This window comes from Trichoplusia ni, chromosome 1 (genome assembly GCF_003590095.1).
Source record: "Trichoplusia ni isolate ovarian cell line Hi5 chromosome 1, tn1, whole genome shotgun sequence".
NCBI lineage: Eukaryota > Metazoa > Arthropoda > Insecta > Lepidoptera > Noctuidae > Trichoplusia > Trichoplusia ni.
The window spans coordinates 2392219-2404852 of NC_039478.1; the positions used below are offsets into that span (position 1 = coordinate 2392219).

Here is a 12634-nt window from a genome sequence, read left to right on the forward strand (position 1 = left end):
CTATGAAGCGACGGACTGTTGTAAGATTGTTGAAAATTTATAGGGAATCGTTAAATAGGCCTAATTCAATCCTGTGCTCCGTTCTGCTTGATAAACAAACAAAGACAAAGATAAACAAAGGCTGTTTGCATCGCCTCTGTATCAGAACGGCTTTAAACTATCTCTCTAACAATAACCCCTACTAATTACACCTTTCAAAGTTTCTGTTCATTCGAACCATTGTTAAAGCTTCATCAAAAAGTCCGAAGTGAATATTCTATTAAAATTGAAATATTATCATTCCAGATTCGCTGGATAAGTCGTTGAATCGGTTCCGGCACCCTATAGACGACTCCCCAGCAAGGGCGATGATCGCGAGAAACTTCGGGAGCATCCCGAAACATATCCTTGATGCCTTGACTATCCGAGGCATCCAGGGGGCTGGAACATTGAAATTCACATTTAACACACAATTTGATCCTGGTTTTCCTCGCGTCCAACTACCAGTTTTTGTCCTACTTATGGACTTGAAACATGAGCACGCGGGCACATACATTGGTATGAGAGACGCATATGTCTTGGATTAATCTCCTTTACAATGTGAGGTTATTTCCGTAAAGCTTTCCATATTTATGGCAATTTTTGGCATCGTTCATGACAATTTCGCTTCACTTTGGCCAATATTTGTTATTTAACTACAAATCTGCAATAATTTCGATAAATTCAAAAATCATACTGTACTGCTTGCGTTATATTTTGCAATTAAACATCTTGTAGTGAAGTCACGTGCTTTATTTATTATCCAATCGTTAACCCATCTAGATATCGAAGGAGTAGTCTGGTAAAACGAAATATGAACAACTTTATGAATGAAGTCATTTATCGCACTAGTTCCCTCACATAACAGAACCCGATTACTACTAAATACTCAATGGTTTCTTTACGACCCTCACGACATTTGTGATTGTTCGCAAGATTTATAATGTCGGTTACAAACGTACACTTCATCTCGAAGGGCGCAATAGGGGTCATGACCTCAAGAAGGGTGCCCCAAATTCAAGAAAATCAATAACGGCGACCCTCCAGGACTCTCAAGGTGAAGGTCAAACAGTCCTTTGAATATAAAGTTGGTTCATTCAGTCATTCTGATTCAATGCGATGTAGGAGAATGTACAAAAATGCTTTGAAACTTCATTCTTTTATTAATAGCCCTATTTTCTTCATTACAAAACTGTTTCTCAATAAAAAAAGTCATACCCACGTGTTAATACATGCACAATTTCAAACTTTACGCTTTACAAAATACTTTAGGGCATTTGTAGATAGTTCTAGAGGATACAATAGTTGACACCTACTTAATTATATTAATTATTAAGGCTCATATCATTCTAGAAACCCCAGAAACTACTTGCCATAGAAGGTATCTTAGTAATCCCGGTGAAAATGGTATAACATTTTGATAATCTGCATTTTAGCACTAATTTGGCATACATTAGTACCGAGATTATTGGAAAGCTGTCAGGATGTAAGTATAAGTTGACTTAATGTTTATTTTACTTTGCAATGATTTAATTGTCTGACACACCAGAATTATATACCTGGTATTGATGGATTTTTTGGCCTGCCGGTCTAGTTATTAGTATCCCTGACTGCTCTACCGGAGTTCATGGGTTCGATTCCCACAATGGGCCAAATGTTTGTATGATGAGCACGATTATTTATTTTGTTTCTGAGTGTAATTCGTTTACGATATGTATGTATTAAGAGATATATAAGCGTTTTCGTTGTCGGCTGTCTAGTACTCATACTACAAACTTTGCTTCGTTTGAAACTAGATGGCGTTGGGTGAAAGTTGTGGAATATTTTATTACATTATTCTTGGACACCATAGGAGCGGGAGGAGGATATAAAACTATTCCATAAAGGGAAAAGGACAGCAAAAAAGAGGAACCCAGTTTCTTTATTGATAACCTCCTGCTCCAACTAAAAAAAATACATATCTATCTATTGTTTTAAAACAATAAAATAATAATTATGAGAGTAGATTTCTTGTACCATAATTTGACAAGATTTCAATGTTTCATTACAGGGTACACACGGCAAGCTTTTGGTGTCATCATGGAATCAGGGGTCTAGACTGGTCAAGACTGGCGTCTTTCTTCCGAAATTGCACAGTACGCAGTGTAACCCCAATCAAATCTGAGGTAAGTGAATCTAATTCAGCTTGTAAGCGATGGCCTACAGTAAATGAGTAGTGAGACGGGGTCCCTAAGGCGCTATATTGTCCTCTGTCCGTCCTGCCGCTCGCATTTCTCAAGATGTGAACACATGCGCGCTAACTATAGACAATGATACAGTGGAAGTTAATTGAATAACTACGTACTCTAGTGTGATGATATCGCTTTGATAATAAAATGAAGCAGACTTTTGTGGATATCAATACTTTTGGATTTAATTCTGATAAAAATCGGCTAAAGTCAACATGCTCAATGATTTGCTTAACTGAAGGCTTTTCTAGTTCGTTGCAAAGTAAAGAAAAGTTTGGCTAATCGAGATCAGTTTATGACACTTGCAAAAAATTCTTTCTTACTTGCTCTAGCCGGACAGATGTCTTCTTATGGTGTGTGCTTGCAAACAAATTTTATAGATTACGTTCGATAGTAATCCATTTGAAATCTTTAGTTAAGTAGAAAGACCTAATACATATTTCTTCTATGATGACTTGGGTCCTATCAGGTAGTAGGTATTATTCTGTTATTATATTATATTGTTATTATTCTGTGTCTAAAAGTAAATAATTCAATGCGAATTAGTTTCGATCATGTTTGTCCCATGATTAATTAAACAAAGGCTTAGGCTGTATAAGGCTCTATGCTATGGTTGTAAATTAACGCTTTTGTTTTCTCATTTCAGAAAGAGTCTTCATGTCAAAAGAATGTATGTAACTGTCGTCTTGAGGATCCTGACCAGTCTCCAGGGGCCCAGAAATCTTTTTTCTGTCACTCCCTATCCCAAGGACCTCTATTTATCAGGTAAATTATCAAACTTTAATTTTAATAAACTATACTTTTACATTTTTAGAATTATTTAATGAAGATCCGTAAAAGTGGCCGCAAGTTTCTTTTATAAATGAGAAGCACCTAAAATTGTAATCAAATCAACAAAAGTCTACCAGGACAGATAAAAAACACTGACCATATTCCTGATTATCATAGAACAGACTCAAAGAATGGTTCATCTATACTAATATATAAAGACCATATAAGCTGAAGAGTTTGTTTGTTTGTTTGAACGCGCTAATCTCAGGAACTACTGGTTCAAATTGAAAAAAATTGTGTTGAATAGACCATTCATCGAGGAAGGTTTTAGGCTATATACCATCACGCAGCGACTAATGGGAGCGAAGATACAATGGAAAATGTGGCAAAAATGGGGAAAAATATTCATCTTTGAGAGCTTCCGTTCAAAAATTCCTAACTTATGTATATCTTCTATCCACACGGACAAAGTCGGGGGCAACAGCTAGTTATTAATATAGCAACTCTAAGTATATGGCAAACCTTGTGATACGCAAAATACAGATAGGTGGCACTGGTAAAGAAAGAAATAGGTTAAAAGAGAGATTATTTTTTTCACTTTTACTTTTCAGGCACTACTCATGTAGTTAAGAGCAATGTCTTTGTTCAAAATTCAAAATTTAGTTTTCAAAAATAAAAATAAAACAAGCAAAGAAAAAGAAATGCCCAAACAAAACAACCGGCCAAGTGCGAGTCGGACTCGCGCACCGAGGGTTCCGTACAAACATGCAAGGTTCACAAAGTTCGTTCATTACGACAATCGAGTCATATAAATATATATTTTGTAATGTAACTAAAAATTTAAGGTTTTCGGGATTTTTCCTTTATGTGTGCTATAAAACGTTGCTTCATGCCAAATTTCAAGATTCTAGGTCGACTGGAAGTACCCTTTAGGTTTTGATTCCCTTGCGAGTACTTGCGAGTTTCAAAATATGCAGCTTAAATTGCTGTTTCTTTTGATTGCGTTGACATATAAGTTTGATTTTGTAACAGCTTAAAGGTATTATAGACCTGAGTATTTGGTATGAATTTCAATTTAATACCTGTACGCGTTTATGAGGAAATAGGTAGTCAGTTTAAAATTATTAAAAAAATATATATTATGTGATGTAACTAAAAATTTATGGTTTTCGTAATTTTTCCTTTATCTATGCTATAAGACGTTGCTTCGTACCAAATTTCAAGATTCTGAGTTCACGGGAAGCACCCTGTAGGTTTTGATTCCCTTGCAAGTGTCGAAAATTTGCGGCATAAACGGCTGTATCTTTTGATTGCGTTGGCTTAGAAGTTTGATAGCTTCAAGGGACAGTAGACCTGAGTACTTGATATAAATTTCAGCTTCATACCTCCACGCGTTCCCGAGAAAAAGTGTCTTGACAGACGGACGGACGGACGGACAGACGGACAACAAAGTGTTCCTATAAGGGTTCCGTTTTTTCCTTTTGAGGTACGGAACCCTAAAAACCACTCTTATTTCCACGAATAAGTTCAACCACCTTGATTTACCAATTTAATTTGTATGCTGCAAGAAATAATCCAAACTCCAGATCCCAAGCCCTTTATGATAGGAGGAGTTTTATAAAATGGTATTTTAAAGACAGGTCTTGTAAAAGAAAAAATATATTCGAAATATGTTTTAAAAAAGTAGCATAAGACCCTTCCATGAAAGCTTCTGCTTGTTACGTATTTGTCGGGTAGTGGTTGTGTCTGAAGAAGTCCACAAACCCGAATTCGGTGGCGGTCAATCCTGTTTCGCATAACCAGCCAAGACAGAGAGCATGATTTTGCAATTTTGTTTCTCTTTATGACTGACTAGCTGTTGCCAGCGACTTCGTCCATGTGGTTCAAAGATTTTTAAAGTCGTACTAGTTTTTTAGACTGCGCTCGATTTCGGTCGAATCATAGCGTGATGGTAGATATATATCCCATAGCCTTCCTCGATGAAGCTACTATCTAACAAAGATATGATAATTTTTCTAATCATTCCTGCGATGTCATGCCATTTTTTTTTCATTTTGTTTAATATATGGCCTTATTTAATCTAAGATAATTAAGCGTTATAATTGTGGAAGAATTTTCGAAAACGGTCCAGTAGTTCTTGAGTTTATTCATTACAAACATACATACATACTACATACTTACCTCTTTATAAATTATCAGACATGGACGAGTTTCGGAATTATTGGGAGGCCAAACAAAATTAAAATGACAGTATAAATTTGTTTTCGAGCCCTGAAGAAATACTGAATTAAATACTATAGCTTCCCTTTATGGATGAAATGTATGTATTAAAGAACCCGGTATAATTTGCATAGGTTATAATTTGCACTTTTAAAAATAGAGATTCATCCGAAGATCGAAGAATTAAAAAAGAAAACAATAAACAAAAACGACGTATAAATACATCATCATTCTCCTGCCGTTACCCTTAATATTTTTATCTGGTGTCGGCGCAACATATCTTCTTTTTCCATATCTTTTTATCGGACATCATCTCACAAGAAAACACTCTTTGCAGCCATATCGTCTTTTAAACGATCTATCTATCGTTTCTCTTTGGTTGCTCAACGCCTTCCTCACCACAGGATTTTAATTCATATCATGATAGCCGGTTGCCACGTATTTTCACTGTAATCGGTGCCACTTTCTAACTTCCCCTTATATACTGATTTCTTACTCTACCCGCTCTACTAACACCACACTTTCCTCTTCACATTCTCATCTCTGCAGCCTGCAGTTGTCTTTCATTCATCCCTTTTGTCACCCAGCACTCTGATCCATACAAGATAGTAGGTCTGATCATGGTCCTGTAGATCTTCAACTTAAATTTAATGGGGGGTCACAATCGTTCCCATAACCTGCCGCCGTATGATCCATTCTGCGTCAATTCGATGCTTGACCGCCCCATTTATTTCGCCATCGCTTTGAATGAATGAACCAAGATACCGGAAATCGGAGCAGACTGGAAGGCGCACGTCATCAAGCTTTATTTCATCAGGACTAGATAGACTGCCGAAATCGCAGAACATGTATTCTGTCTTGGTTCTGCTGATTTTCAAGGCAACACTCTCCAGCTTCTGTTGCCACACCTCCAATCTGCTCTGGATCTTGGGTCCATTTTCGCCAATCAGAACAATGACATCGGCGACTTTAAGCCGAACCTTGCTGCAAGCCGATCGGACATATGTACAAGATTACCTATACATAGCACGAACCACATGCTTTCCAGGCACACCTTTCTCTTTCATAGCCCACTATAACACTTCTAGAGGCACCCTTTCATAAGCTTTCTCGAGATCAATGAATACCATGTACGCATGTCTGTACTTCTCACACAGTTGGCGGATTGCAAAGATGGCGTCCATTGGCCCTATAACTATCATGAATCCAAACTGGTTTTCAGTAATCTCACTCTTTTTTCTCAATCTTTTCTCTTACGACTTTTCCCTTTCTTTCATAGTATGTGACATGAGCTTTATCGCCCCATAGTAGTTGCAATCTTGAACATCCCCTTTATTTTTCAAGATGGGCACTAGCGAGCTAGTACACCATTCTTGTGGGATGTCTTCTTCATGAAACAACTTATTGAAGAACAAAGTCAGCCACATACATCCTTCATTCTTTAACACCTTCCTTACTTCACCTGGTATTTCATCCGGTCCCAAAGCATTTCTATCTTTCATACTTTTAACAGCTGTTATTACTTCAACCAAGCTAAATTCCCACACTTGTGCCTCTTGTGTCTCACCATTCCAGTCATTCTCTTCGTTCATAAGTTTTTCAAAATACACCTTCCATCGCTCTTTTATTTGGTCATCTTCACATAGTATATCTCCACACTCATCTTTCATACATTTCTTGCTTGTCTTTCTCTTTTGTTTGCTATTCTTTAGAGTTCCTTTTTGCCAATAGGGCTATCCAAGGTTTCGTATAACCTCTAATGCGCCCTAGCATTGGCATTCTTGCATTCATTGTAGACTACCTTTTTCTCATCTTTCACACTTGCATTCATAATTTCTACCCCTTGCCATTCCTTAATCGCCGCCTTTTTTTCTCTAAGGACGTTTTGTGTATCTTCATTCCACCACTATGTAACCCTGTCCCTGTCTATAAAACCTTTACCTTTTGTATTTCTACACTCGTTTTTTGCGCTTTCTCTTATATACTTTGCCATCTCACTCCATTCATTAACAGATTTTCCTACCATCTCACTCATTTCCGTCATCTTATCCACAACTTGATTCCTAAACAGGGAATACATTCTTCCTTCTTGGTCTAGGATGGGGGGGGGGTGTTTTTTGATTTTAGGCGAGACACTAAATTTAACCTCCAAAACAATCAGTCTGTGTTGGATAATTAATGCTTCGCCTGGCAGCACTTTGCAGTTATTAGGTAGAAGTCTATCTGTGTCGCGTGGTGGCCACTCTTGTAGGTTATAGGATATTCCTCTCTTTTTTGAACCACGTATTAGCCAGGTCGAAGGCACAGGCAGCCCCATATCCTCCACTGGGTTTCGTAAGAGGCGACTAAGGAATTCAAAGACCCATTGCAAATTATTTTTCACATTTTTTTTTGTCACTGGAGTAAAATGCTGTTCCCAAGGAAAGTTGGCGTCAGGCAGGCGGCCGGCCATAAAAATCCTGCCAAAACTACCAGCAAAAATGGACAGAATAAACTACACATAAAAAAATAAAAGGACCAATTAAATAACTCATCTGAAATGTTCTTGACAATTTGTGTAGTCGTCCAATAAATCTCCAGAAATAGGCTAAAGGGAAACTTAACTATTATGAAAGTGCAGAAAATTAGTAATTAGAAAAGAGGCAACTTGTGCCCATAACTATGTCCAATCGCGCGAGGATGCTACATAAAATATTTTATATATTTGTTAAATAGCGTATGTACTGGTTACTGGTGATGGGCTCCCTTTTCCGCATGTAGACTTCAAGTCAGCTCATTGTGTGTCAGGTGGCTTTGGGAGGTTGTCAGTCCAGCCATCCCAACTTCCTCCAGAAGCGCACAAGTCTTTTGGGACGTTCGCAGGCTTCTTTGATGAAGCTCGGTGTATCGAAGATCCCTGCCCGGTATTCTGCGATCCCCGTGCACTCCAGGAGGACGTGATCCACTGATTCTTCATGTTGCAGACAGCCTCTACATAGTGGACTATCTGTAACATTGATGGTAAACAGGTGTTTGTTAAGCGAAATGTGCCAAGTCAGCGAGCCCATCACTATTCGTAAGCCGATACGCTTTAGCCCAATGAGGCCGCGAGACAGTTTCGTTGAGCGGATGGGGACCACCTCCCTTGAGTGTCTGCAGCCGTTCATGTTAGCCCAGCAATCGTTGTGATTGTTAGTGCTCTGTCACCTTAACCATGATCTGTATTGGCTAAAGGGCCGGAGACCATAGATCCGAGTGTCCGATCCCTCCTCGCCAGCTGATCAGCAGTATCGTTCCCTAGGGATCCGCTGTGGCCCTTTATCCATTGTAGGGTCCCAGCGTTGCCCACGGCAATGCGCTCAAGAGCTTGGTGGCACTCTTGTATCAGCAACGATATGATGATATAGTTAGCCAAGGCCTTAAGAGAGAATCCTGATGGCTTGGTCCTGGAACCCTCTTTCTATAGCTCTGACCGCCTGGGTGATGGTTACACAATCGTATAGGAAGATCGAGTTGTCTGCACCCAAGGGTATTGATATGTTGATGTTCAGGTCAGAATACTCCAGCGCCTGTACTTGAGTCCGTTTTCATCAGCGTATGTATTTCATTCCCCCTGTATTTAAAAAGGAAAATATTATGAATACTTTCAGAATATTTCATAAAAACGGGTATAAAATTTAGACATTTCATAATCACTAAAAACGTAAGAATTAATTGTGTATTTTTATTAAAATTTCAGTGTCCAGTCCTTAAAAGTGAAATTTAGAATTCAGACCGGCCGAGCTTTCCTTTCGACATTTTATTCCGAAAAACAAAACGACCAGTTGCAGGTAAGTCAACAAATACATTAATACTGAATTTATTTGTATTATAACATTAGAAAATTCAATATTTACATTTTTTAAACTATATTCAACTTAATATCAATGCAAAATAAACAACTTTATTTATACTTAAGAACCCATTAGACACGCTTTATCTATTTATTTATTTTCGGGAAAAGGACTTTCCTTAATGCTTCGCTGAAACTTTTCCTGGCGATGCGCGAGTTTATGCGTATTTTAGTTACAAAAAAATCACTAATATAAGGATAAGGACTGTATCTTTCATAATTACTCGAAACAATATTATACGATCCAGTATTAACAATGTTTTAAAAAAAAACTTCGTTACGTTTGGTTGACAACGACATTTTTACTGGAGACACTCTGAAAGTCTTTTAATAAATAAAATAAATAAGACTGAAGCTCTGAGACTTAAAAATTGGACCTGTTTCTGTTAATAGCTGCATATACTTATAGATCACTAAACAGTCGAAACAACAGCCGCATTCAGATATAATTACTTCAAATCTCATACGCAAAAACCTTTCCTATCATGGAACATCACATTATTATTAATTGTAACTATGATCCAGCAATATTTTCCTGTTTTATAAGATTGTTAGCAACGCCCCAGGCCGAGCCCCGAACTCCACGGGTGTTGCCTTAGTGATGGTTGCTAGCGCCAGTCAGTTTCACCTTAGCTCGATCTTTATGTGACCTCGCATAAAATCCCGACAGTAAGTTTAGTGTAGTACTCGAGACAATCACATTGATTTTGTGAATAGAATATTTGGTTATTACGAGTAATATAAATCTATTTGGTCACTGACAGATTTCCAAAAAATATTGAAAACGTGTTTTTATTTTATTTCATCATTGAAAAGTAAGGAACGTAAACAGAATTTAAGTACGGCTAAAACTATCAACTGCCAGTAAGAAATGTACTGGTAAGTGACGTCACACAAGATTTTAAATCACTGTTTCACAACGAAATAACGGGAAAAACACGTCTCTATTTTTTTATGAAAATCTTGTAAAATACTCGTTTTAATAGCATTTATTCAAATAATCCCCAACTCATTTCTACTTCGTCTACTTTCAGGGCCAACTAGATAGTAGCTTCTAGTCCGATGATCGACTTCTAAAAAAGGCGTTATTCGCATTGATGATGATATTGGATCTGGATCTCGATTTGGTACCGAACACAGAATCAACCAAATTTAAGGTACGTTTGAATTATTTAACTGTGTAAGATTGTAGATGTCTTCTTTAGAGCAAATTTAATTTGCGAACAGCAGTTCAGTTAGAGAATTAGACTTTTTAAACATGGTAATCTTAGGAAGTTATGAGTTTCAGAAAATATTTTTTATGATAGAAGTGTGGGTGTATTTTTGTTTCTTTAATTCTCGTTTCAAGATTTCGCTTGTTTTTTGTATTTCAAACTTCTTTCTTTCCTTCTTTTGTATTCAGACTTTAAAATACTAAAATACTATACTACTTATCAGTGAAGGAAACAGGCAAGCAATGTACGATCTAGATATATGACCCATATCTCGTAAAATAAACTTCACCATGTGGTTTGAATGTGTCACTTGAGTACATTGTAGCAATTCACTTCAATCAACGCGCAGTTAGCGGTCATAGAAATGTTACTTGCCTATGTCCTCTGTGGTCTCCTACGGTTTGGAATTGTACCACAAAGGGTATCAATGAAAGGCAAAACAAGTGAGTTTAGAGCTAAGAAGAATGGGTGGAGTAATGAAGAAGGGTGAAATTAAGGTGTACATGATAATGAAGACATTATCCCGATTAAATTTAAACATGTTAAAACCATAAGACAACTAGTAACAAAATCACCAATAACATCAACATCGGCCTATACTTTTCCCAACTATGTTGGTGTCGGCTTCCAGACTAACCTGAGTTAGCTAAGTACCTGTGTTTTACAAGGAGCGACTGCCTATCTGACCTCCTTAACCCAGTTACCTGGCCAACAGGATACCCCTTAGTTACATTGGTTGTTAGACTTTCAAGCTTCTGACTACCTGTAACGACTGTCAAAGATGTATGAATAACAGCCGGAACTCACAATTTAACGTGCCTTCCGAAACACGTGAACAGAATCGCTAATAACGTTACCACAAATGTATGCTCTCACGAAACAGCACTAGTCGAACACGAAACACAGAGCAATCGTTTAACAGTGTATGGCCACGTCATAAGACAGAAATCATTCAAAGGAAGTCGCAGATTACCCAGTAGATTGATACATAGACAAAGAGAGGTAATGAAAAAAGAAGGATGGATTGCGTCTCAGGACGCCAAGGTTAAAATGGAAGTGGATGTGGAGATGACGACTGAAAGAAGTATAATAATTATAAAGAAGAATTATATTGGGCCGACCGAAATAATCTGGGATGTGGCTTGAAGAATGAACTAACTAAAGTCCTCTTTTACTGTTCATCTGATGGTGGGAAAGGAAAAAATATCGCCTGGAATCAACTTTCTAAGTTATTTACTTTCCCCAAAAAACCAAATTATTTGATTTGTTTTCGATTAAAAGAATTGAATGCAATAATGCTAAACTCTGAAACCTCCTAACCATCCTAAGCTATCTGTAAAATATAATACTATTTGTATCTCATTATTGTTTATTAATTTTCAGTCAATCGTCGATTTGGAGGGCTTGGCAGATGTTGGAGAAACGGGAAATAAAAAAAATTACACTACTAAACTTTAATGCGCTTTTGGTAAGGACCCCAATGTATAACAATAATATGACTAGGCGTAGCATTGAAAAAGTTTTTATTAAGCTTTTATCACTTTATTTGAGGAAACTGTAACCATCCATTTTAGAACTATAGAACGATGTTTATTTTAATAAATATTTAATGCACGACAAAATGCGAATACTTTTGATTTACCATTACCTTTTTGAGGGGACATGTCGGTTTTCCATACTCTTTTGGAAACATATTCAAATTACGTTTATTTCAAAGTACTAAGCCGTATAATTGCGTAATTTCCTAAAGTTTTGCCAGAGACGCTAAGAGCAAGCATTAGCAAGTTCGATTCAGTGACCTTTTTTTTGTTTTCCGGGTATGAATCGAGTGACAGGATGCCCTCCCTGACACCCGCAGTCCGGACCGTACGGTGTCTGTAGGGCATAGTGATTCCACAACCTAGCTTACAGAAGTCGGCGTTACTTGAAGACATTAGCTATTCACCCGGAAAAAAAGTTCTCTCAGGTTGAATAAAGTAACATTAAGATGAGGCTTGCATTTGTAGCACAGTAATGACTTTGTTCTTCACAAAAAGTTTTATGATATTATACTTTATCACTATGCAGGTTAAATGTATTATTTTCTGTATCCGTTTTTATGAAAAGGGTAAAATCGAAACCCTTGTACTGAGGCACCTTTGTCTGTCAAAGTCAGATAAATGAGTTGAGATATATGAAAATGTCGGCGTGCTCGATTGTCAGGATAGCCGACATCGGGATAGAGTATTAAAAAAAAACACATTAACTCCTCGTTATCGCTTAATCCTAGCCTAATCTGGACATATTCGTAACAACGCCCGCCAGTCACCGCT

At 37.4% G+C, this 12634-nt stretch overlaps 1 protein-coding gene across 1 annotated transcript; it reads left to right on the top strand.

Moving 5' to 3' along the window:
* The first annotated feature begins 2005 nt into the window (after positions 1–2005).
* LOC113508297 lies at positions 2006–12227 on the top strand. The gene is made up of 5 exons (XM_026891249.1): positions 2006–2183; positions 2893–3011; positions 8956–9046; positions 10143–10265; positions 11706–12227. Exons 1-4 carry the CDS (start codon positions 2055–2057, stop codon positions 10164–10166), a joined length of 363 nt encoding a protein of 120 aa, XP_026747050.1. The 5' UTR covers positions 2006–2054; the 3' UTR covers positions 10167–10265; positions 11706–12227.
* Positions 12228–12634: the final 407 nt, after the last annotated feature.